The 27,981-nt window shown below is 34.9% G+C and overlaps 2 protein-coding genes across 2 annotated transcripts in view; both read left to right on the top strand.

Annotated features, from left to right (window-relative positions):
* The window catches only part of LOC132356544 (disintegrin and metalloproteinase domain-containing protein 18-like), a 10,461-nt gene extending 835 nt beyond the window's left edge, over positions 1 to 9,626 (top strand). Inside the window, exons 3-6 of the mRNA XM_059909398.1 lie at positions 5,494 to 5,549; positions 7,870 to 7,948; positions 8,311 to 8,387; positions 9,422 to 9,626. Of these exons, the coding sequence (XP_059765381.1) occupies positions 5,494 to 5,549; positions 7,870 to 7,948; positions 8,311 to 8,387; positions 9,422 to 9,626 (417 nt within the window). The remainder of the gene's footprint in view (positions 1 to 5,493; positions 5,550 to 7,869; positions 7,949 to 8,310; positions 8,388 to 9,421) is intronic.
* LOC132356545 (disintegrin and metalloproteinase domain-containing protein 18-like) lies at positions 9,568 to 27,981 on the top strand. Its single transcript, XM_059909399.1, has 5 exons — positions 9,568 to 9,599; positions 15,207 to 15,278; positions 15,480 to 15,646; positions 16,410 to 16,491; positions 27,841 to 27,981. Exons 2-5 carry the CDS (start codon positions 15,216 to 15,218, stop codon positions 27,979 to 27,981), a joined length of 453 nt encoding a protein of 150 aa, XP_059765382.1. The 5' UTR covers positions 9,568 to 9,599; positions 15,207 to 15,215.

Raw genomic sequence — 27,981 nt, 5'->3', positions numbered from 1 at the left:
AACTCCTGTGCCCTTCTCTTCATCTCTCAGGCTCTTCTGACCTGTCTTTTCACAATTTTCAAGAAATAGTAAACACTTTTCAGGAATCATACTGATAGAAAAAAATCAATATTAAATAAGCATGACAATGAAATTTATGAAAAAAAAGTATTAATGGCCACTGTTAAAGTGACAGAGAAAATGGTCGGTCTTGAGCAAGATTTAGACCTGCAAGTTTTGACCCAGAAGCATCAGACTTATTAGAAGTAATGGCCAAAGAAAAAAAAGAAAAGGAAAAATAAAAATGTCACATTTGCCTGATTATGATGAAAACATTGTCAGTAAATAAATATTAACTGGAAAAAGAAGTTGAAAAATGCGTACCTGCTGTTAAAAACTGATTAAATTGAAGACACTCCAATTTGAATATTTTCTTGATTAAAATACTTCAAATTGGCATAATTATAATGTTTTAGATTACAAACTAGAAGTCACAATACAGGGGTTTAAATTTTCATGTGGTTAAAGTGGTGTGGTCAATATATAGAAACCCTGAGAAAATTTTTTCAGTTTGAAGGAACAATTTTTGAAATAAGAGTAAGTAAAAAAATTAAGACTCCATTAACTCTATTTTGACATACAGTATTGGAACCTATCATGATTCTCTTCTACTACTGAATAACTGTAATAAAAATTAAATGTGAAATTGTACTTGAAAATCACAATAAAATAATTTCCTTTAGAGAAGTATTTTCATATACTACTCTCATTTAATTCTCACATTAACCTTTTGAAATATTACATATATTTTCTTATATATATGAGAAAGAGGATTACAAATGTTCAGTTAAGGGAGTCAACGTTATAAGTTTAGGACATGGAATCCAAACTTTATGACTCTGATTCTGTTATAAATAAACTACTTTCTGTTGAAAAACTGTTTGCATAAAAGTTTATTTTCTTTTTTTTCTGATTTACGTCTGTTTGTATGTATATTGTCATTGCATGATCACTTTAAACTTCAAGTTGTTTACTTCAGTTATCACAATGATGCAGGACATGAAGTGTTTTGAAATCTCTGTATATTTCACTACTGGTAATTGGTCTGTTCATATTTTCTATTTCTTCCTGGTTCAGTCTTGGGAGATTGTACCTTTCAAAGAATTTGTCTATTTCTTCTAGGTTGTCCATTTTGTTGGCTTATAGTTGTTTATAATACTCTCACGGTCCTTTGTATTTCTGTAGTGTCAGTGGCAACTTCTTTTTCATTTCTGATTTTATTGACTTGGGCCCTCTCCCTTTTTTTCTTGATGAGTCTGTCTACATGTTGATCAGTTTTGCTTATCTTTTCAAAGAACAAGCTTTTAGTTTCATTGATCTTTCTATTGTTTTTTTTTTAAGCCTATATTTCATTTATTTCTGCTCTGATCTTTATGATTTATTTCCTTCTACTGACTTTGGGTTTCTGTTCTTCTTTTTCTAGTTGCTTTATGTATAAAGTTATGTTGTTATGGTCCATTCATCTACGTGTCTGTTTTTGTGTTGGTAAGATACTGTTTGATTACTACAGCCTTGTAATATTGTTTGAAATCACAAAGTGTGATGTCTCTGGCTTTGCTCTTCCTTTTCAAGATTGTTTAAGCTATTAAGGTTCTTCTGTGGTTCCATATACATTTTAGGATTGTCTTCTCTATTTCTGTGAAAAATGACATTGGGATTTTGATAGGGATTGCACTGAATCTGTAGATTACTTTAGGTAGTACGGAAAATTTTACAATTAATCCTTTCAGTCCATAAACACGAAATATATATTTATCTGTGTCTTCTCTAATTTTATTCATGACTGTTTTTTAGTTTTTAGTGTATACGTTTTTCATCTCCTTGGCTAAATTTGTTCTTAAATGTTTTGTCTTTTGATGTTATTGTAAATGGTATTGTTTTCTTAATTTTCTTTCTGGTAGTTCATTGTTAGTATATAGAAACAACTGATTTTTGTATTTTGATCTTGTGTCTTAAAACTTTACTGAATTCATTTATTAATTCTGATAGCTTTTTGATGTAGTCTTTAGGGTTTTCTATACATGAGATCATGTCATCTGCAGAGATAATGTTACTTCTTTCGCCTCTTTTGTTCTCTCTGCTCCAGGAGGGCTCCCATAACTAGGTGATTTCGTAGCCAGTTCCTCTAGTGGCAGCTGTGTAAGGTGGGGCACTAGATGTGTGGACAAATTTCATTGAGGGAGAAGTTGGAGAATTAGCTTTATAGTTGGGATGAGTCAGAGCGAGAAAGCACAGGGAATTTCCTCACATCTGTTCAAGTCCCCAGATGACTACTATTTATGTACCCTGTCAGCTCCCTGGTGCAAGCTATTGAGAAGCTCAACCCTCAAACAGCAGCTGAGGAAGTATGCGCTCAAACCCTTAACACAGAGAAGCTGGGACCCTTGTGTCTTTTCCTGTTCCCTCTGCTCTAAGCCCAGGGAGATAGTCCTTGGAAGTGCTTGCACTTCTGTATAAAAATCTTCTCTTAAGATGAATCTGGGGAATCTGTGAATGCTGAGCCCCGTCAGGTCTCAGAGCTAGGTGGTATGGGATCCAAACCTTCAGGTGGCAGCGTTAAAAGTTGAGGTTCTATAGCCAATATGTTATAATAAGTAGAAATGGAGTATAGCCTTTAAAAATTGTGAATCACTGTATTGTACACCTGTAACATATAATATTGTACATCAGTAGACTTCAATTAAAAAAAAAGGTTGAGATTCTAGTTGTGTAGACAAGGTCCTCTCAGGAAGAAACTGGAGGCTTGGTTTTATTGTTGGATTGAGCCTGGGGGAGTAGTCAAGCGAAGTGCCCATCGGCCCTTTCAGGCTCCTGGGAGGATCCCTATCAGCACCCACATGTAGTCTGATTAGAAGCTGGACCCTCAAGCTGCAACTGGAAAAGTGTGCAGTCAAACTCCTTCCAGGGAGAAAGTAGGAGCTGGGTGCTTTTGCCTGCTCCCTCTATGATGCACCCCGGGGGGGAAACTATGGGAAGGGCTCATGCACACATTTAAAAACTGCTTCTTTGTTTAATGGGGATCTGAGGAATCAGGGATGTCAAGTCCCAGTGGCTCTCTGAACTAAGTTATTTGGAAGCCAGTCCCTTGGGTGGCAGCCTTAAAAGTTGTGCTGCTGGATGCCTGGTCCAAACCTTTTGGTTCTGAGGGGCATACTGAGAGTTGGGGGTTCCCTCCTGATTGTAAGTACTTTGCCAGGGGTGGGTTTTATGGTGAGTGTGTGTATCAGCCTTTCCTACCCATTTTCACAGTGGGTACTTTCTCAGTCACCCAGTGTTGAAGAGTCACTCTGCTACTTTCTGGATTTCTCTCACAGGGCATCAATCCATGTGAGGCTTATATTTGGTGTATCTGTGGGAGGATGGTAAGGCAGGAACCTCTTATCCTGCCATCAGACTGATTTCATATCCCTGTGTATAATTGTTTTTGATTGGATTAACCTTGCTAATTTTATTTGGTTGATTGCTTGATTTTGTGGTTTTCCTTTAAAATGTGCTATACTTTGTTTTGGCAGGCAATTAAGTTACTTATGAATCAGATGGACAATTTCATGCTGTCTTGTAATGTCTTTAGGATGAATGTTTAGAGTGGCCCTTACTCTAAGATTAGTTTCTCCGTAACACTAAAATTTGACCCTTCTGTGATCTCTGGTGGATGGCATGAGTGTTCAGTGACATTTTTCTCCTCTGGTTGATCAGACCTTGAATATCTCCCAGCACTATGTAAGCTGTGGGTTTTATTCCTCAGCTCCCCAGTTGTTCTTTGCCCATGGTGTTGGACAGACCCTAATTTAACCAAGTGATTCCTACCATCTGGTGTTCATGCCATTGAATAAGCTCCACCTATTGTTACGGACCAGGGTTCCTGGCCTTCCCCAAGCAATAGAAATGGATCAGAGGCCAGACAAGAAATTCAGGCAGGGCTTTACTGGGGCCCCTGCTGCAGCAAAGGGGAGGGAGAACAAACAGCAAGTCCCCTTTCTTGCTTACTCCCGGAGGTGGGGCAAGCTTGTTCCTTATATGAGGTGAGGGTAGCGGTGTGTCCAGGGGTCAGGCCAGAGGGGTGGCTTAGGTGTTTTGCCCACCCCTTAGGTGGTGGTGTGTGCAGGGTGCATGCTCAGTACCGCCCTTTTGCTCCCAACACCCTGTTTTTGCTCCAGGCTCTTCAAAAGTGGCAGCTGGAATTTGCCCCAACTGAGGCATACACGTAGTTTGTTTTTTTTTTAACATCTTCATTGGAGTATAATTGCTTTACAGTGGTGTGTTAGTTTCTGCTGTATAACAAAGTGAATCAGCTATATGTATACATATATCCCCATATCTCCCCCCTCTTGCATCTCCCTCCCACCCTCCCTATCCCACCCCTCTAGGTGGTCACAAAGCACCGAGCTGATCTCCCTGTGCTATGAAGCTGCTTCCCACTAGCTATCTATTTTACATTTGGTAGTGTATATATGTCCATGCCACTCTCTCACTTCGTCCCGGCTTACCCTTCCCCCTCCCCATGTCCTCAAGTCCATTCTCTACGTCTGGCATGCAGTTATTTTTAGTCCCATACAGTTTCTTTGTATTTTGTTGCTCCAGGAGAGGTGTATCCCGGATACAGGATATGCAGGTGTATCCTTTGCACTGCAGCAAAGGGTTCCAGGTCCCAGCCTGTCTCACTAACTATGAGTGTGGGAAAGACCTGTGACTTCCTTCCAACCAATAGGATATGGCCAAGTGGATGGACGTACCTCTGTTGATCACATTGTGTTAAATGGCAAAGGTTGGATTTCAAGCCTACATTGTTCTATTACATAAAATTCAATTTAGCTAGACACTTTCTCACCCTCCTGATGATCTTATAAAAGCAACCTGCTGTACTGTGTACCGTGTACACTTCCTGTTCCTGGCTGCCATCACGTCAAGGTAATGAGGACCATTGTGACTTAGTCCCTGTAGCGTCAGAGCTCGTAGGGCTGGAGCCGCAGCGTTCCTCGCCAGCTTCATTCTCGCAGGTCTGTTTTCCTCCCAGTTTATGTGTGTTCCAGTGCAAAGTGGCTCCAGTGTTTGTTAGTATGTATATACGTATTTATAAACTTGCTATTGTTTCATTATATTCGGTGTAGAATGTAAGCCTATAGCCATGCCTCATTCATTTTGGCTAAGGATGATATATGTTTTCTCTAAATATAAACAATTAAAATCTAGTATTAGTAAATGGTACAATTATATTTTTTTCAAAATATCGTTTTCATTTATTCTTTTCAAAAGCCATCCCTGCAGTAAATTTAGCACCCTCATCCTGAATTTATTAGAAAAATTTTTAATTTTTACTATTTAGAACAAGAAATTCTGAAGAATATATTCTTTTTTAAAATGGATGGGGTGAGTCTTTTTCGACTTGAGTGAAAAATACTCTTTTACTTTATATATTTCTGATTTACTAAATCGTCTTTATTTGCTTTATTTTAGGTGACTTATATCATTACAATTGATAAAAAACCATACACTCTGCATCTCAGAAAACAGTAAGATATGATTTTTCCCTTAAAGCTGAGAATTTACTTTTTTAAAAATGTTTCTGTACACTATTTAAATTCAAGAATACAGTGAAATGTAGGCTGTTTAATTAGTCAATTTTTCAGTTTAGGATTCATTAGGTCTTGAATATTAAGTCTATGAGAACTTTGCATTTGTATATTCCAGCTTGTTATTTTCAAATTAAGAAATAAGTTACGTATAAATAAGAGTATAAAGCCATTGAACCCAAGAACTGCAAGTTGTGTATCAAGTATATCCGATGTGAAATCGAACATGTGTATATATCATATGGTTATTGGTGGAAAATTGAACTAGTGGCATACTTTGTATGGAGGTATTAATTATATATGTATTTATTTTTAACAACTTTATTTGGTAAATTATATATATATATAAAATCATAAAACTCTCAAATGTATAATTCAATGATTTTAATATAGTATTTACAATTATCAACCATAAATCAGTTTTAGAACATTTCATTCCCCACTTAAGACCCATTAATCCCTGTCATCAGCCACTACTCCAGGCAACAAGCAATCTATTTCCTGTCTCTTAATTTGTGTTTTCTCAACATTTTATATAAATGGACTCAAACAGCCTCTTCTCTGCCTACATCTTTGAAAATATATATTTATCACAACTGCATTTTGTCTGCCTGCATCTCTGCAGTTGAACAAGCCTGGAGAAAATTGTCCTCACTTAATTCACAACTATTCTCTTGTAATTCATGATCGTTAAACTCATGTCGGTCTTTAATGTCGCTACCATTCCATGAAAAGTGTTTTTTGATAAGATCATCCAAGATCCTCATGTTTCTAAATGCCAGTTATTTTTTGCTCTTCATTTTTCTTGACCAATCGGCAGCATTTTGTATAGCTGAGCAGTGTCTCCTCCATATGATAGTTTCTTCATTTGGCTTCCAGGATACCGCAGACTCTTGTGTTTAACTCTTACCACTGTGCTCACTCTTTCTCAGATTTTGTTTTGTTTGTTTGTTTGTTTTCTAGATTCCTCCTCATCTCTTCAGTTTTAGAATACTCCATGGTGCTATTCTTAAATCTTGTTTGTTTGTTTGTTTTTTCCCCTAGCTATACTCAATCACCCAGTTATTTCATCTACTCCTATGGATTTAATACCATTTATGTATTGATTACTCCCAAACTTGTATCTCTACTTTATTCCTCTCCAATGAACACCATATTCATTTATTTGACTACTTATTTGATAACCAAGAGGTTATGAGAATTCTCATATTTAATGTGTCTAAAATGTACTTCTGATCCTTTTCCAAAATTTGTCTTTCCCACAATTATCTCGGTAAATGGCACCTCTACTCTTCCAGTGTCTCAGAACAAAAATGTTAGGGTCATTCTTGATATCTTTTTTTTTTCTTTTGTTTTCCCCCCACATCCAATGGATTATTAAATCCCATGCGATCTGCCTTCAAAATACATCCAGAGTGGGACCTCCACCGCTGCTGCAATCCTAGCTCAAGCCACCGTCATGTCTTGCCTGGATGACTGTAATAACCTAGCTGATCTCTCTGTTTCTGCTTATTTGTCCTACAGATGGTTCTCAACACAGCATTCAGTCTGATTCTATTAAAATGCTGGTCTGACCCGTCCTCATCTGCTCAGACTCTTCCAATGGCTTCTCATCTCCGTGACACCATCTCTTACTGTGGGCTCTTGTCTTCACTCCACACTTCACTGCAGGCACTGCCCCCAGCTATTCTTTGTAAACACAAAACATATCTCTGCCTCAGTGTCTTGGCATTTTCTCCTTGCTTTGTCCGGAATAACATTTCTGTGCAAATCCAAGTGGCTTGTTTTCAGGTCTTTACTAATCAGTTCAGTGAGCCTTTCCATGCCATCCTGTCTACATTTGCAACCAACCTCCTGACACCCTGGGCCTTATTTATCATCACCTAACGTACTAGCGTATGTGTCTCTCACTGCCGTGAAGACCTGTGGTTTTCTCTTTTGTTTACTGCTGTATCCCCGTGCCTCGAAGAGCATCTGTCAGATCATTGACACTCAGTAAATCTTGTTGAATGGAGACATAGGCAGGCACACACATGAATATCTGATATGGAGGATTCAAAGTCTATTCCAGTGTTAAGAAATCCTAAACTCTCTGAGACACTAGTTCTATGAATTTACACTGTTATGGCATGCTAAAATTACTCTAGTTAAGGAATATTATTATATGAATCATATATTTCACTGTTATTTTTATTATTTTAATGTTTATGTTCATAATAAATTCATGATTCAACCAGTTTTTTATTTTTGTTTTTCTTAGCTCATTCATATCCCAGAACTTTTTGGTTTATACATATAACAAAATTGGATCTTTGCATTCTGAGTCTTCATATTTTAAGGTAAGACCCAGGTGTCTTAGACATTTATTATCACATGTTTCCTTATTGAAGTGGACATATTATTACCATTACCATTGGGATATGTTTGTTCCATGTTGGCAGTTTCATACAATTTTATTCCACATTCCATGTATGATAGAGATGAAATCCAGACCTAGAGAACACTCATGGGCACCTAGGTGGTACAAAGTAAAGAGAGTTGTCAAATACTTATTTTCCTTGAAAATCAATTTTAATAAATCTGTATGATACACAATCTTATTATTTTCAACTTTTTAAATGTTTTGAATATTTATAATGTTTGCCAATACACTTTTATGCATAAACAATTTATTTATTTGCCACTCTGTACTGTTTTTCAGATGCATTGCCATTACCAAGGATACGTTGCAGATTTTCCAAATTCAGTCGTGACACTCAGCATCTGTTCTGGACTTAGGTAATAGCATTTTAGAGGCTATTTATACATGAAAACTTAGGATATACTTTCAAATGAAACTTAGTGGCTGCAAAGCACAAATCTGGGATATTTAAGGAGAATTCAAATCTGAACGTTTTCTTCACGATGGCCTTACTTTTATTAATAATATTAATATTAATAAATGGACCTTAGTTGTGCCAATTGAAATGAAGTCACTCAAGGGAATCCTGACTGGAGATATTTTCAAGATATTGAGCAGAAAGAGGTAGATGCAGTAAAACAAAACAAACACCTCCCCCCACCCAAATCCTTTAGAACATCTCCCTAGATGTTATTGTTGTATTATCTATCAGTTATCTGAAACAGTTATGGAAAATGACATTAATTAGTTACTTAGCTAAGCACATACTGTATGCTCTCAGTTTAGGTGTACTTGGTATCAGACGTAAAATGACTAATTGAGAAGGTACCTCAGAGGTAAAAGGGCAGGGATAAGTGATTTTCGTCATTGATAGTGGCAGGAAGAAGGTGGTGAGTTTATGAGATGAAGACAGGTCCAGAGCAGAGCAAAAAACTCTTCCTAACTTCCTTTTGCTTGCCTGATTTCCAGAATTTACTCATATCAACTCAGAAAACTGACATTCTCTGAATGTGGTTTTCTTGCATATTAATCTTTTTAGATCTCCACGCTATATATCCATTTTCCCTTATTCTAACCCCTGTAAGAATAGGAACTTTTTATTCTTGGAATTCTCAACAAATGTCTTGGTTCCCAGCAAATACTTGGCCTTAATTAATACATCTTGAATGAATGTGACTACTATACAGAAAATACAAAATAATTTTCAGTATATTTTGTTTTTTAATACATGAGAAAAACTGACGCAGATGTGGTTACTCAGTTACTAATGGTAGCTGAGAAAAGGCAGGGAAAGAGAGTGGGTTTAATACATGTACCTCACTATGGTTTCTCATTTCTTACAACACTTTGGATTATAGGTCTGATGGGATCATATGCAGGATTTTTATATCACTGCTTTCTAAATATTCAGGGGATTTCTTCAGTTTGAAAATATCAGCTATGGAATTGAGCCATTGGAATCTTCAGCAAGATTCGAGCACATAATTTATCAAGTGAAAAATGACAATCCAGATATGCCAATGTTAGCAGAAAATTACAGCAATATTTGGCAGAAAGACCAGCCCTATAAAATCCATTTAAACTCACAGGTAACTGAGACAATTCGGATGTTATGATGCACTATAAAATTACTTCTGTAGAATTGTGTTAATCATGAAAAGGAACTACTTAGCTGTTGAGAAGTAATATAAAATTTGGTATCTTTTTTCTACAGCAGTAAATGAAACATCCATATTCCATCTAAAATACATGGAAATATGCAATAATGTGTGTCAAGCTTGTTGTATGATGTATTATGTAATATTTCTTGTTTTCCATTTTTATTCCAACAAAAATGCATGTTACTGAATAAAATTTAGGAATATAGGAAGAATAGTTACCACTACCCTGGTAAAATTACTTTTAATATTTTGACATATAGCTTTATATACTACTGGGACATATCTTTCTAGAATACTTAATCATTTGTATATTAGTAAACTCTCTTAATTTACTTGTAGGCTGAATATAGAATTCTTTCTTTCATCACTTTGAATATTTCAGTTCACCATCTTTTGGACTCCATGGTCTCTGATGAAGAATCAAATATTATTCATCTTATTGAGGATTTCTTGTACATGATGAGTCCCTTCTTTGTTGATTTTTTCAAGAGCCTCTGTCTTTGCCTTATGACAGTTTTCTTATGATGTGCCTTTGAGTGGATCCCTTTGAGTTTATCCTACTTGGAGTTCATTAAGCTTCTTGGTTGTTTAAATTAATGTTTTTTCATCAAATTTGGGAACTTTTTGGCCATTAGTTCTTTGAAGATCCTTTCTGCCCTTTTATCTATCCCCTCACTTTCTGTTACTCCCATTATATGCATGTTGGTGTGCTTGAAAGTGCCCTACAGGAACAGAACAGGTTCTGTTCATTTTTCTCCATTCTTTTTTCCTCCTCTTCCTCTGACTGTATAATCTCATCTGACTTGAAACAGGTACAACAAGGGAAATCTTTGTGGTGACAAAATAGTTTTGTATCTTGATTGCAGTGCTGGTTATATAAACATACACATGACAATATGATGTAGAGATATACACATACACACTGTACCAGGTCAATATCCTGGTTTTGAAAACATACTATAGTTTTGTAACATGTAACCACTGGGGGAAACTGAGTGAATGATACATGAGATATAGTGATCTTTTTTGGCAATATTCTATGATTCAATACTTACTTTTTAAAAATGAACACAAAGTTTTACAAAAGGAAATAAAGATAACCTATTAAAAACGAATGAATTTTGAAGTTCGTTTTATTGAAAGTGACACCTGACATTATGGTGAATAAATAGTATTATAAGTTCGTTTTAAAACATAGGTATCAAAGTTACATTTTTTGTTTATTATTTTGAAAATAAGAATATAAATTTGGAAAGGCAAATAGGATAAAAACAATGCTGTTATTAAAATATGAAACCTACTGTGCAGAAACATACTCGAAATTGGTTATGGTGCACACATAATTTATAATTATACTCAGTCAAGCTGCAATGCAGAAGACATGGTTGTCAACATTGACTTATATTTTATACAGGCACAGTAAGGGTAACCAAAATACAGAATACTTTTAAAGTTAATGTTGAACACAAAGGAAAAAAATCAGCATCTCAGTATATACATATGTAAGATGCAGGTGTAGTTTGCTTCCCTATGGAAATATAAACCTAGGCTCTACCGTCAAGTCCAGTTTGTTTGTTTGCCTGTTTATTTATAGTAAGCTATTTTATGACAGACCCAATCTTTGTATCCTCCTTACTCTTCGATTTATTTACCAATACACTTGGGTCAAGGAAGAAATTTTGGTTTCTTTAAAATATCTGTGTGTGAGGGACTTCCCTGATGGCACAGTGGTTAAGAATCCGCCTGCCAATGCAGGGGACACGGGTTCGAGCCCTGGTCCGGGAAGATCCCACATGCCGCGGAGCAGCTAAGCCCGTGCGTCACAACTACTGAGCCGGCGCTGTAGAGCCCGCGAGCCACAACTAGAGAAAGCCCGTGTGCAGCAACGAAGACCCAACACAGCCAAAAATACATAAATAAAATAAATTAAAAAAAAAAAAAAATCTGTGTGTGAAATGGTACCTCAATGTGTTAGAAATATAGCTCATGTAGAAATTACCATTAGAGTACTAAATTACAATGTAGTAAATTGTTGATTCATAGCTGACTGACTTGGCACAATCAAGGATTATTACCTCATATCAAGTAGGACACACAGCCTATGCTATGGAGCTACAGAGCTATTCACTTTCTCTTATGCAGTATTAATAGTGAGTACCTAGACTCCCACCTTACGCTCTCAGGCTCCCTGGGATTCCTCTAAACCTGGAATCTGTTTTCAAGCAAAATTTCTGATTTACAATTAAGTTATATTGTCAAGTCCTCTTGAGGGTTTTATATACATCCTTTTTGCTTCCTTTACATGTCACTCTCTGTGCTTAACAAATCCAAAACATGTTAACATTTGATAAATTCTCTTTTCAGGAAAAAACTCTTTCAGAACTATTACCCCAGTATCTAGAAATGCACATTATAGTGGAAAAAGCTTTGGTAAGTCAAACTCTCCCCTCCTTCCCTCACTCTCTTTTCTTTCTTTCTTTTTTCTTTCTTTCTTAAATCTTAATGTTTTATTACTATCACCTAAAGAACATCAGCTGAAATGTTAAAACTTTTCTGAGTATTAAATTTATGAAACCAATTTATAGAAATGTTTAATATTGTTAGCTGTCTTACAGGTTTCTAAATTAATATTTCTAATGATCATGGAAAGGTAGCTACACTTTTTGCTAAATGTTGATAGAAAAATTAAAACATGGAATTGCCGATTTGGGGTAATTTACCTTTGAGACTTCAGACATTTTTATTTATTTAATTAATTTATTTAATTTTTTAAAAGATTTCCCTTTTTATTTTTTTAGTTAATTAATTAATTAACTTATTTATTAATGGCTGCATTGGGTCTTCGTTGCTGTGCGCGGGCTTCTCATTGCGGTGGCTTCTCTTGTTGTGGAGCACGGGCTCTAGGCGCGCGGGCTTCAGTAGCTGTGGCTCGAAGGCTCTAGAGCTCAGGTTCAGTAGTTGTGGTGCACAGGCTTAGTTGCTCTGTGGCATGTGGGATCTTCCCGGACCAGGGCTCGAACCCGTGTCCCTTGCATTGGCAGGCGGATTCTTAACCACTGCGCCACCAGGGAAACCCTATTTTATTTATTTATTTATTTATTTATTTATTTTTTATTGAAGTATAGTTGATTTACAGTTTTGGGCCAATCTCTGCTGTAGAGCAAAGTCACTCAGTTATACACATATAGACATTCTTTTTTTTCATATTCTTTTCCATTCTGGTTTATCACAGGATATTGAATATAGCTCCCTTTGCTACATAGAACCTTGTTGTTTGTCTCTCTTCTTTCTTTAAAGATAATGAAAAATTTCCTTAACTTCAAAGATATAATGGAATTTTCTAATTATTTTCAAATATAAATATTTAATTCTAAGTGTGACTTAGATACGATTAGGACCGCAAACTAGCCTAGGATGCCCATTGTTGTCTGCCTGCATCCTCATCCCCAGATTAGGCCAGGGTCTCTTTGGCCACACCTCCTAACTGCCTTGCCCTCTCTTTAACCAGCTGTAGCCTCTCTAGTCACAGTGTTTGAATGTATCAGATCTTTACCGTCTGACCAATTCAGTTAATATTTTTCCAACTTTTTTGAGACATAATTGATAAATATGATTGTAGGTAATTAAATTGTACAATGTGAAGATTTGATGTACATGTACATTGTGGATTGATTACCAAGATCAAGATAATTAGCACATTCATCACCTCACATAGTTAACTCTTTTTTCCGTGTGTGCGCGTGTGTGTGTGTGTGTGTGTGTGTGTGTGGTGAGAACACTAAAGATCTGCTCTCAACTTTCAAGTATACAATACCATATTATTAACTCTAGGCACTGTGCTTCACATTAGACCCTCAGAACTTATTCTTATAACTGAAAGTTCATACCCTTTGACCTACATTTCTCCATTTCCCCCTCTGGTAACCAAAATTCTCTTCTCTGTTTCTATGAAATTGGACTTTTTTTTTAGATTCTACATATAAGTGATACCATACAGTTTTTGTCTTTCTCTGGCTGGCTTATTTCACTTAGCATAACGCCCTCCAGGTTTATCATGCGGTGGCAAATGGGAGAATGTCCTTCTTTTTAATGACTGAGTAATATTCCATTGCACATATATACCACTTTTTCTTTGTTCATTCATCTGTTGATGGGCACTTAGGTTGTTTTCATATCTAGGCTATTGTGAATAATGTTTCAATTGTGAATAATGTTTCAATAAATGTGGGAATGCAGATATCTCTCTGAGATACTGATTTCATTTCCTTAGGATGTATACTGAGGATTGGGATTGTCAGGTCATATGGTAGTTCCTTTTTTAATTCTTTAAGGAACCATTATATTGTTTTCCATAGTGGCTGTACCAATTTACATTCCCACCAACAGTGCATAAGCGTTCCCTTTCTCAACATCCTCACCAGCATTTGTTAGCTCTTGTTTTTTCGATGATAGCCATTCTGACAGGTGTGAGGTGATATCTCACTGTGGATTCGATTTGCCTTTCCCTGAGGATTAGTAATGTTGAATACCTTTTTGTGTACCTGTTGGCCACTTGTGTGTCTTCTTTGGAAGAATGTCCATTTGGAAGACACAATATCTTTTGAGTATCTACCTAAGAGTGAAATTGTTATATCATCAGGTTAGTGTATATTACTTTTAGAGGACATTGATAGTTTTCAAAAATGACTATAACAATTTGTTCTTCCATATTCTCACAAGTAATTGGTATTGATAGTCTTTTTTAAATTGTTGCCATTCTGGTGTATGAATACTGAGATCATACTGTGGTTTTTATTAGCATTTACTTGATGACTGAAATGCAGCACAGCAAATAGGGGCAGTGTTTTATAACTTTGAATGGAATATAATCTATGAAAATATTGAATCACTATACTGTACATCTGAAACTAATATAAGATTGTAAATCGACTATACTTTAGTTTTAAAAAATGTATTTATGAGTTTCAGAGGCAAAATTCTTTCCTTTCTTTTTTCCTTTACCCTATTTCATCTTGTTCTTTATCAAACCTTTTTGAATCAGTCATTCCACATAATCTTCACTTTACATCATTACAATTTCTGTCTTTTTTCCTAAAGATTTATTTGAGCGTTTTGATTATTTTTTAATGCTTACGTATTTGCTTCTTCTTTAATTACTAAGCATACAATGGGAAATACTGTGGTTGATTCCCTCTGTGTTATAGAAAATGTCTACCTCAAGAAATCCCTTTATAATACAGAGGGATCTGTGAAGTTATTTTAGTACTTCTTGAGGATTTCAATTGTTTCTGCTGGACAATGTCTTTAAAATATATAACAAGTGAGAATCTATGTTGAATGCCCAAGTATGATTTTTTTCTTTTTGTTGTTTGTTTTCATTTATTGTAAATATTATCATCTTTATGTTAGTATGCTTTAAATTGTCTGACAAATCCTATGGTTTTCCTGCCTGGTATCACCAAGATATATTTGCCATAGAAAAAAAATTGCTGTCACTCACACTTTTTAAAAGAATCATAAAAATTTCTTTTTCAGCATGATTATATGGGATCAGAAACGATGGCTGTAATGCAGAAAATTATTCAGCTTATTGGCCTTGTCAACACAGTAAGTTTTAACTTTTTTACATTTACAATTTTGTAAAAAGTCATTGAAAACCTTTCCATTATATCATGACAAATTAATGACTTAAAGCCCTTTATTTGGTTTAATATCCAAAGTAATCAAGTAAACTTTTTATTTTTTTGTACTGTTTTGATGTAATGATTTATGTTATTTGAATAAATATACTGTAAATCTTATTTTTAGATGTTTAGTCAGTTCAAATTGACTGTGATACTATCCGCCTTGGAATTGTGGTCAGATAAAAACCAAATTTCTACTAATGGGGATGCTGATGATTTATTACAAAGATTTTTGACGTGGAAACAGGACTATCTTATCCTACGGCCCCATGACGTAACATTCTTACTTATGTAAGCACAATGTTCTACATTAATAAAGAGATATACATAAATAATTCCATTAATTTTATAATTTAATGCCTTTATTGTGTTCTTCAGCTTTCTGTAGGCCCCTTGGAAAATGTTAAAGAAAACATAGCTGTTGCCACTGAAGTGATAGTGTGGTTGGAAATATAATAAAAATAAAACAACCTGAATCACTTATATGACAAAATATTTTGGAGTATAATTTATGCAAAAAAGTCTGTCTTTCATGAACTTTTATGATATCAACGATACTATGAATACATACAAGCCTCAGCTTACTAATGATGTAAAATTGACACTATTCTGTTAACATTACCTTGTTATGTGAATACATTTCATGTCTACTGTTTGATAAAGAAAGATTTGAGTTTTTTGGTTACATTTAATTTTTAAAACTGCTTATCTTTAGAACAGGCAAGATTTCTTCCCTACAGATTAAAAATCCCTTTCGTTTTAACTTTTAGTGACCAAAACAGTGAATGCTGAGTAAGGGAAACTAAGGAGAATTTGAGATAAATAAAATTGTATCAAGTCAAGGAGTTAGTTTAGGAAAGAAAACTGGCATTAAAGTGAATTACAGTTTTCAATGATTTGAGCACTTTGTATAATATATTAGATATTATTCAGATAAAAAATTGTATGTTTGACAAATTATTTTAAATTATTTGGGAGATTTAATTTAATAAATAACCTAGTAAATTGTTCTGAATAACCATGCTAATGAAAAAGCCATACTATAATGATGTAGTTACAGGAAACAGCCTAAATATGTGGGAGCAACATTTCCTGGCACAATATGCAATAAAAGTTGTGATGCAGGTATTGCTGTGGTATGTAATTTGTATCCTTCTTTACTGTTTTTTTTTTTTAACTTTATATCGTATTTTAAAAGTATTATTTTACATAGTTAAGTAAACTTGATTTTTTTTCTCTATATCTCTATCATTATTTTGTTGGGACAACATTATTTTAATCTCAGAAAGTTGTTTTAATCATAAATTTCAAACATAGGGAAATAATATGAACAAACATTAATATACCCCTTCACCAGCTAGGTATAATGGACACTAACTTTGCATCAGATTTTCTAAGGACATAAAACCTTAGAGAAAAGTTAAAGCTTCCTGTTATGTCTCCTTCAAATTCAAGAAATAGCAAAAGTCATGATTTCATACTTGCCATTTTTTGCATACTTCATACTATTGTTGCAAATATATGTATCCATTAACTATATATTATTGTTCAGCATTGTTCTTACTTTATGTATCATTTCAGAACTATTTTGAATAGCTTGTTAAAAGATGTATACATGTTGAAACATATAACTCTACTACTATTATTTTTTCTTTCAAAATTTTTATCAAGTAATGCACATATTATGAATAAAAATCGTTTTACAAGACATACTGAAAACAACTAAATCAGTCCTTTGCATAATCTATACTCCTTGAATCCTCTTTCCCCTTTTTTTGTCAACCTCTCCCTCCTGGCATACAACTTAATGTCTATTTCCTTTCAAATAAAAGTTTTATTGAAGTACATCATATATAGAGAACATTGCACAAGTCATAAGTGTATAGCATAATTAATTTTGGCCAAGTCAATACATAGGTATAAACATCCCAGAGATCAAGAGATAAAATCTTATCAACAGTTCAGAAGAATCATGCTTCCTCTCACTTACTACACTTACCAAAGAAAACCACTATCCTGACACGTAATCACTGGTTAATTTGATCTTTCTTTGAGCTTTCTGTAAATGATATAATAGAGTGTGTGTTCTTGTGTGTGTCTGCCACATATTTGCTCAAAATTATGTCTGTGATAGTTATTCATGTTTGTATGTGTAGGAATAGTTTGTTCATCCTTTTACTCTATATTTCTAAATAATATGCCCATTAAATTTCTTGAGTATTCAAATTTAGGCATTATCTATTGACTTCCTGTGTTGAAGTCAGAATTTAACATCCTAATAGCTCATCATTTCTACATTCTGCCTCTTCTATTCTTCCTCTCTATAATTATATAGATTATTAGAATTGTGTTTAATTCTCTGATGAGGCAAATAATGAACTGAGATTGTCGCCTTTATTGCATAACTTTTGGTTCTTCCCAAATTAGTAGTTGCATCATACTGTTTTTGTCCAAAGTCTTTAATTAAGTTATAAATTGCCTCCACTTTTCTACATGATTCAGAAATTCCTTTTTTTTTTTTAACTCTATAGATGTATCTTTTTTTTTTTTTTTTTAACCAATCCACGTTGGACTTTTTGCATAGCTGTTTAAGAATCTTCTGTCTTGTCTCCTTTGGAATATGTGTATTCTTTCCTGGCTTGCTTACTCATTTTGGTTAGAATACACGCTCCTATAATTTACCGAAAAAGTAGGTGGGTAGTAACTTGTTTGGGAGTTGCGTCATTGAAAATGTAGCTATTTTAAAAGATTGTTTGGTTAATTTTGGTTTTGAAATAATTGCACCTTGGAATTTTAAAAGTCCTCTCCTTTTACTTTCTCTTTAGAAATTTAACACCGTTCTTAGTCTCACTTATTTGTATGTGGTCTGCTTGTTTTCTCTGCAGAAACATTTAAGATCTTTTTATCATTGCGTGGTATCTTTTATCATCCAATATGCTTGTTGTATTGAAGCCCTTTCAATCTGGATACTAATTTACGTCTGACCTGAGAAATTTTATTATATCAATATTATTTGTTTGCTAATCTTTTTCTTTCCCTTTTCTCTCTGGAACTTGGTTAATTATATATGAGAGCATTTTGACTCATCATCTATTTTTTTTCTCTTATTTAACTTTTTTCTTGTATTCTTACATCCTCTAATATCTCTTAATATTTATATTGCAGATCAGTCACTCACTAGGTGCTCTCAGATCCATTTTCTCCTTATTACCTGCTCTGATTACATCATAAGAACAATATGTTCCCTGGACTTCTTTGGCTTCTGGCTTTTGGGTATGTTCAGCAAATGTGGATGATTGGAGAGAGGAAGGGAAGTGTCAGTGTCTTTACATTCTGGCCCTGCCTGGAGCAGTGCCTCAGAACCATTGCTTCCTGGTCGTGTGAAACACCCCCTCCCTCTGTGGTTTTTCCTCCTTCTGATCAGCACTTGTTTATGAATTCTAATGGTAGTTCCTCATTCATACATCCATCCAGTCTTGGCGTTGGTAGCAACATTCTGCTTTTCTAGTCTCAGAGTCGCCTCATCATCCTCTGTTGCTTCAACAATAATTTGTTTGTTACCTGTTACTCAGTTGCTTTTATTAAATTCTTCTTGGATCCTGTGGTGGCTTTAAAATAATCTCTTTTTTCTTGTAACTACTAGGCAAATATAGCTGAGAATCACAACCCAGATTAATTGTTCATGTTGCAGAATTAAAAATGCAAGGTGGCACCAAATCTGTTATTTTATAATTAGGGTATTAATCGGAAAGGAGTGAGACTTTAGATTTGGGATGGTAACATTGGATGAACCAAGCAAGATGAATCTGATAATTCTAAAACCCCAAATCTGTCTAAGGATTTTTTTGTAGTAGCTGATCCTCATCTGTCTGGTGAGGTGAGCCTTCTAGCTTCTCTTGCTTAGAAATCCTCTCATGGCATTATTTGAGTTGGATGCCTTATAATGATACATTCACTTCAAGTTCTGTCTTAAGGATTAGCAAACTGTATGTAAAGGGCCAGATAGTAAATGTTTTCAGCTTTGCAGGCCATGTGATCTGTAAAGAGTCAGTGTAGACAGGTACAGATGAATGAGCAAGACCGTGTTTCATTAAAACTTTATGTATCATTACTAAAATTTGAGTCTCATATAATTTTCATTTGCCACAAAATAGTGTTCTTCTTTTGATTTTTTTCAACTATTTAAAAAACTTAAAAAACATTCTTACTTGCAGACTTTACCAAAACAGGTCACAAGTCAGGCTTGGTCTCTGGACCATAGTTTACTGACCCCTGCTCTATTCCCATCAGCCCTTATGTTCACTGATTCAAAATAAAAGTTGGGAGGGCTTCCCTGGAAGGCAACAGTTTATAAACCAAAGCAATGGGGAACAATTGAAGGAATAGATATTAATTGTTCTAAACAAAGAAGAACAGAATGATATTTGATTCATACTAAATTTATTAATATAGGTGAAAGTACTTGAGATTTTGGATTTGGGGTGCCAGCTCAAACATTTGGGATTGGTTTTAATCATTTTATTGATTGACTGATATGTGTGATCAGTGGTCATCTATTTGCTGTGAACTTGGTGTAATGAAAAGAAAGGAATTCATTGTCTTATAGACATAGAGCTATTGGAGTATATTTATGATGTCCATCAAACTCACCCAACTTTTATCTATGCTTCCTGTGGTGACTACCCTCTGTAGGCTGGGAAAGACAGTTAGTTGTATGAGCTGTTTGATAGACTGGAATTCTCTATGTAGATAATTAGTTCATCTGAGAATAGAGATAATTTTATTTATTTCATTTCAATATGCATGCTTTTTCTTTTTCTTGACTTATTCCACCAGGTAGAATCCCCATTATGTTGTCGAGTAGAAATGGTGAGAGTCCTAATCCTTGCTTTCTTCCCAATCTTCAAGGAAATGCATTGTCTTTCACCATTTTGTACAATGTTAGTCATAGGTTTTTTGGTAGATGTCCTTTATCAGGTTATGGAAGCTCCTTTTGATCCCCACATGCTTAGTGTTCTTTGTTTGTTTGTTCTTCCAGAAATTGATGTTAAATTTTGTCAAATGCCTTTTTCTACATTTATTGAGACACATGATTTTTATTCTTTAGTCTGTTAATATGGTGAGTATATTATTGACCAATTTTCAGTTTTTGAACCTGCTTTGCATTCCTGCATTGTCTTGATATATTGTCTTTTTTTAATTTATTGTTGCCTTTGAGTTGGTAACATTTTAAGAAAATTTGCCTTTATGTTGATGAGTTACATTGAACTTTAGTTATCTTTTCTGATATTGAGTATTTCTGGATTTGATATCAGGCTAATAATGACTACATAAAATGAGTTATATTTTCTCCATTTCTGTTTTTCTGAAGACTTTGTTTAGAGCAGAAATAAATTAAATAGAGGGTAGAAAAACAATAGAAAATTTCAACAAAGCTAGTTGATTTTTTTAAAAGACAAACACAATTGACAAACCCTTATCTAAACTAAGCAAAAAAAAAGACTCAAATGGATGAAATCAGAAATGAAAGAGGAGACATTACAATGGATGCCTGATAAATAAAAAGGATAATAAAGGAGTATTAGGAATGATTTTATGCCTACAAATCAGATGACCTGGAAGAAACGGATAAATTCCTGGAGACATACAACCTAACAACACTGAATCAAGAAGAAATAGAAAGACTGAATGGTCCAATAACAAATAAGGAGGTTGAATTAGTATAGTAATCCCAAACCTCCTAATAAATAAAAGTCCAGGACCAGATCGCTTCATTGGATATTTCTATCAAGAATTCAAAGAAGAATTTATACCATTCCTTCTGAAAATCTTGCAAAAAATAAACAAAGGAACACTTCCAAACTCATTTTATGGGACCAGCATCACCGTGACGCCAAAGCCAAAGATGCCACAGGAAAAAAAACTACAGGCCAACATCCCTGGTAAACATAGATGCAAAACTCCTCAACAAAATTATAGCAAACGAAATTCAACCAAATTTAGCATATTAAAAGTATTATACACTATGACCAAGAGGGATTTATTCCTGGGATGCAACATATGTTTAACATAGGTTCAACATACACAAAGTATTCAATGTGATACACCGTGAGAACAAAATTATAGAGAAAATCCACATGATCATCTCAATAGAATCAGAAAAAGCATTTGACAGATTTTAACATCCATTCATGATGAAACCTCTCAAAAAATTTCCTTTTACTTTCAAAAGTAGAAGAAAATAACTTCAGTCCAATGAAGGACATTATGAAGAGCCCACAAGTAGCATCATAATTAATGGGGAAAAACTGAAAACTTTCCATCTAAGATCTGGTACAAGGCAGGGATACCCACTCTCCCCACTTCTATTCAACATGGTACTGGAGGTCCTAGGCAGAGCAATTAGACCAAAAAAACCAACCAACAAACAAAACAGAGAGAGAGAAAGAAAGAAAGAAAGAAAAAAGAAAGAAAAGACATCCAAATTGGAAAAGAAGTAAAATTATCTCTGTTTGTAAATGACATGGTCATATGTGTGAAAGTCCTAAATATGAAACAACAATAACAAAACTCTTAAAACTAATAAACAAATTCAGTAAACTTGCAGAAACAAATCAATATACAAAAATGAGTCATGTTTTTATACACAATGAACTATCTGAAAAAGGAAATTAATAAACCAATCCCATTCACAATAGCATCAAGAAGAATAAAATACTTAGGAATAACTTTAACCAGAGAGGTGAAAAGTTCTAAAACACAAATGAAAGAAATTAAAGAAGACACAGATAAATGAAAAGACATCCATATCCACTGATTGGAAGAATTAATACTGTTAAAATGTCCATATTATCCCAAGTGAGCTGCAAATTCAGTGAATCCTTATCAAAACCTCAATGGCATTATCTACAGAAATAGCAAACAACAGTCCTAAAATTCATGTGTAATCACAAAAGACTCAGGACAGCCAAAGAAATCTTGAGCAAGAAGAACAAAGCTGGAGGCATCACATTTTCTGATTTCAAAATATATTACAAAGCTGCAGTAATCAAAACAGTATAGTACTGGTTTAAAAACAGCTATATAGACAAATGGAACAGAATGAAGAGCCCAGAAATAAATCCATGCTGGAGACTGGGGCAGGGTTAGAGGAAGTGAAAATGCCACAGTGCTTTCCTACTATTTTTAAGTTGTCTATAAAAAAAAATCTTAATAAATATTTTAACCTAATATTCCAGTAGTGTTTTAAAATACAAGTTATAAATTCTCAAGTTGCCTTTTTCTAGTTTCAGCATTCACTTTATTGCTGTGAATCTTTGACTATTTTCTAGAGTTTTGACAAATTTGATGCTGACGATTTTTTTCTCAAATTTTCAGTATTTTTGTGGAGCAGCAGGTAGGTCCTTGGAGCTACCTACTTGGCCATTTTCACTGATATCTACTGCTCTGTAAATTTTATTTGGTTGCCTACTTTGAATTATACCTTGCTGGTTGCTGCATATTTATGTGCATGTGTGTGTGCGTGTGTGTGAGTGTGTGTGTCTGTGTGTTATTTTTCCTATCCTAGGACACAGTCAAGTTACTTGGAAAGAGTTTGATCCTGTCCAGACATTCTTTCAAATACTCTCAGGTGGCAGCAGGAGGCATTTCATACAGAGTGAATTTTTCCAGACTAATCAGGAGACAGTACACTTCTAAGTCCCTCTATCCAAAGCGCCATGAATTATGAATGTTTCTATTCTGGCTGGTGTGCCCAGCAATTATTCCCAGTTCTGTGTGATTTCCAGGAATTATTTCATCTGCTCTCTTTGGGTTCTCTTTTTCCCAGCCTTGAGTGATTGACTTAACTTTTCCCAGAGTGTTAAATTGTGCTACTTCATGTCATGGGTACAAACCTTGCAATCATTGAAGTCCATAAACACCTTGCTTTAGGCTACATATGTTACAAAACTCACAAGATGTATATCATGCTGCAGTTGAGTAGTTTATAGGCATTGTAGTATGATAGTATTGTTCATGTCTTCTAAACAATTTCCGATTGTCTAGTGCTTCTCTCAATTGTGAGAATTGTGTCTTTTTTTATATTTAAATTTATTTATTTATTTATTTATTTATTTTTGGCTGCTTTGGGTCTTCATTGCTGCATGCAGGCTTTCTCTAGTTGCGGCGAGCGGGGGCTACTCTTTGTTGTGGTGTGCAGGCTTCCCATTGCAGTGGCTTCTCTTGTTGCAGAGCATGGGCTCTAGGTGTGTGGGCTTCAGTAGTTGTGGCACACGGGCTTCAGTAGTTGTGGCTCGTGGGCTCTAGAGCGTAGGCTCAGTAGTGGTGGCGCACGGGCTTAGTTGCTCTGCGGCATGTGGGATCTTCCCGGACCAGGGCCCAAACCTGTGTCCCCTGCACTGGGAGGCGGATTCTCAACCACTGCGCCACCAGGGAAGCCCCTAATCAATCTTTATATTTACTGATTCTCCCTTATGACATCTCCATTTTGCTACTAAGTTCATCTATTGAGGTTTTATTTATTTTTTTATTATTGTATTTTTCTGTTCTGAAACTTTCATTTGGTTCTTTTTATATTATCTATTTCTTCAATGAGATTTTCTGTTTTTTAATTTCTTTTAACAGTTTTTGTAATAGCTTGTTGGAGCATTTTTATGGTAGTTACTTTAAAATCCTTGTTGCAGAATGCAATGTATGAACCATCTTGGTTTTGCTCTCTGTTGTCTTTTCTGATTACAGTTGAGATATTCCTGGTTCTTGGTATGATGAGTAATTTTGGGCTGTATTCAGGATATTTCTGAGAATTATGTCATGAGATACTGATTTCTCTTTAAATCTTCCATTTCAGAAGACAATTTATTTTCTAAAATACACATTCTGGATCAGTTTTATGGGCCATTGTTCACACCCCAATTCAGTTTATATGGCATTTTCAATGATATTCTTTGTTACCTTGAACATTGTAACGTTCATAGGGAGTCTGGATTCTGCTGCTTTTCTCTGATGAGGGTTGATTTTGTGTTTGCTTGTTTTGTCATGCAGTGCTCTCGGTTAAATTCAGAACAGCAGCTCTTCCTCATGAACAACAGCTCTAGCCTCAGCTGAGATCTTCAGTTGTGTTGAGGTTGTTCCATGTATGAGTGTCTCAAAAATCAGCCAGAAATGTGGGGGTCAGAATTTGGAGGGTCTTCTTTCTGAAGCTTTCTGTTTGTGTATTTGGCAGTCATCATCCTCCTCATATTCACATTTTATATTTTCCAGGCCAGAAATAGTAAAAATTTTTCCCATGAGTTCCCTGTGAACCCACATGCCATGTCTATTACACCTGGCCTGAGTCTAAATGTCACAAAAACTGTCTCTTTCTAGAGTTAGTTTCCTTTGAGCATGGACTCCTGACCAATGCTGCAAGCTTCTGTTAATGCCTGGCAGGCTCCAATTTCTTCATGACCTGAAGTATCTATTAGATTCTATACTATAGATTCCAAGTCTCTATTGAAACTGTCCAATATTCATTTTTCTTCTCTATGTTTTTCCTGTATTTGTGCACACACATGTGCACACACACACCACAGCTCTTCCTGCCCCCCCTCCCATGGCTTTATTGAGGTATAATTGACAAATAAAATACTAATATAATTAAAGTGTACAGTGTGATAATTTGATATAAGTTATTTATGATTCTCAAAATGAATTAATATATCCATCAACTCACATAGTTTACCTATTTTATTTATGAGAGTGCTTATGATCCACTCTCTTAACAAATTTCAAGTATATAATACAGTATTAGTAACTATAGTCGCCATGCTGTACATTAGATCCTCAGGACTTATTCATCCATCTTATAACTGAGAGTTTGTAACCTTTTGCCAACCTCTTCCCATTTCCCCAATTCCCCAGCTCCTAGGGACCACCATTCTCTCTGTTTTTGTGAGGTCAGTGGTTTTCGTCTTTTTTTTTTTGTTTTAGATTCCACATGTAAGTGATCCCATACAGTATTTGTCTTTCTCCGTCAGCACCTTTTAATCACCTTCATGAATTTCACCCATCTCACCAGCAGTCCCCACCTCTGCTGACCACCAGTTTGTTCTCTGTATCTGTGCATCTGTTTCCGTTTCGTTTTCTGTTCGTTTGTTTTAGATCCCACATATGAAATCATGCGGTGTTTGTCCTTCTCTGTCTGACTTAGTTCACTTCGCATAGTGCCCTCAAGGTCGTCTATGTTGTCACAAACGTCAGGACTTCCTTCTTTTCTATAACTGACTAATATTCCACTGTATAGCTACCACGTTTTCTTTACCCATTCATTCACTGGTGAACATGCAGGTTCTTTCCAAACCTGGGCTATTGAGAATAATGCTGCCGTGAACATGGGAGTTCAGAAAGGGGTCTCGTTTTCTTTGCGTATATGCCCAGAAGTGGCACTGCTGGCTCATATGATAATTCTGTTTTCAATTTTTTGAGGAAGCTGCATACTATTTTCCACAATGACTGTATCAGCTTACATTTCCACCAACAGTGCACCAGGGCTGCTTTTTCTTCACGTCCTCATTCGTTATCTCTCTTTGATATTATCGATCCTATCTTGTAGAAGGTGATATCTCACTGTGGTTTTGATTTGTATCTCTCTGACATGACAAAAGATGTTGAGCATCTTTTCATATACTTGGTGGCCATTCATATGTATTATTTGGGGAAAAAAAGTGTTCAGCCCCTTTGTCCATGTTTTAATTGAGTTATTTGGGGCTTTTTGGCTATTGAGTTCTATGAGCTCCTTATATATTTTTAAAATCACCTCATCAGGTATATGGTTTGCAAATATTTTCTCCATTTCCAAAGGTTGCTTTTTGATTTTGTCGATTGTTTCCTTTGCTGTGTAGACATATTTTCGTTGGATGTTGTCCCACTTGTTTATTTCTGCTTTTGTTGCCTGTGCTTTTGATGTGAAATCCAATAAAATCATTGCCAAGACCAATATCAAACAGCTTTTGCCATATGTTTTCTTCTAAAACTTTTACAGTTTCAGGTCTTATGTTTAAGTCTTTAATCCATTTCAAGTAAATTTTTGTAAGTGGTATATGACAAGTTTCCAATGTCATTCTTTTGCACATCATAGCTCTTTTTAATCTGAGGATCTTTACTGATGTCATCTTTTTTATTCCTGTTATTAATTTTTGTGTGTAATCTATCTTCTCTTCCTGCACAGTATAATTAAGGGCTTATTTTATTCTGTAGCATGCCTTTATACAGGAGATTTGTTTTCAACTATATAAATATGAAAATATAAGACTGTTTCTCCTTTCTGTGTGTTGGCAGTAAAAGTCCAGCTTCTGGTTCCTATATCTTGCCCTGAAACTTGGTGGTTAGCCAGATATCATCTCTCATGTTCTGATTTGTCTTTAGCCTCCTTTCAAATTCTGACACTGGGATTTTCCCTTTTTTTCAAGAGAGGGTACCTACTAAGTCATTTTTCCATGTTGCTAGATAATATTCTATGTTTTCATTCACACACATGCACATACATACACACAATATTTTTTCTTTTAGGTATTAATTCAGTTTTACTCACTATAAATTTTTATTGATGTAGAAAAATTAGAGAAGTTCTAAGAATTTTTCTTGTAATGATTAAAAAGATGAGAAAAGTATCACAGTTTATTTATCCATGTTAAATCATAAGAAATGCCACTCTGCACTACCACCAATCTTTTTCTGGTAACATCTCACTCCAAATTTCTTTACCATAGTCTTGCCTATATCTCGAACTTCCGTTCTGCCATTCCTTCACTTCACTCATTATACTACAGCCTTTGAACAGGTTCCCATACAAGCTCCCTACCGCTATTAATAAGGCTGGGTCATTTTCCAAATTTTCTATCTCGGCCTAAACATCAATTCCACAAATAGATTTTCCTAAGTATCTTATCTGTATCTTATACCCCTCCTCAGAATTCTCTATTAGAGCACTCCATTCCTTAAGAGCACTTTTCATGATCTCTTTATATTTGGGGAGTTCGTTATTAATTTCCTACTAATTTTCTTTCTCCTCTTTTGTAATATAAGCTCCATCTTTCATGCATGCCACTATATTCTCATCTTTTATCATAGTGCCTGACACATGTATATACTGAATTCATAATTGTTAATTTAATGAATTGATTTAATAAGAAAGTTAAATAAATGTGTTTTATATTGGTTACATCAGAAACACTAAGTGTGCTTAAGGCTATAGAATCTGGGCGTGCCTAATTTTACACCAGTACATATTGGTAGTTTGATTACATTTTACTTTATATCATGCTTCTTAATAAATTAACTAGTATGGATAGTCATATCAATGATTTATCAAAATAAAATGTAAAATATGGTCAACATGAAAAAGTATTAAAATATAAAATTTTATAGGAACAAAACTGTTTTGATGTATTACTTGCTTTTGTTTTCTTCTTATATAATGGTTTTCTCTTCAACCTTCTTTATCTTAGTATCCAGGTGCAATAACGTTGGAGGGATTTTCCGTTATTATAGCTCAACTGCTTGGCCTTAAAATAGGATTAACATATGATGACATCCATAAATGTTCCTGTCCAAGCGCTATGTGCATAATGAATCATGAAGCAGTGTAA

This window comes from Balaenoptera ricei, chromosome 21 (genome assembly GCF_028023285.1).
Source record: "Balaenoptera ricei isolate mBalRic1 chromosome 21, mBalRic1.hap2, whole genome shotgun sequence".
Classification (NCBI taxonomy): Eukaryota; Metazoa; Chordata; class Mammalia; order Artiodactyla; family Balaenopteridae; genus Balaenoptera; species Balaenoptera ricei.
The sequence above is the reverse complement of the archived record's forward strand: the minus strand, read 5'-3'. Positions and strand labels throughout refer to the sequence as shown.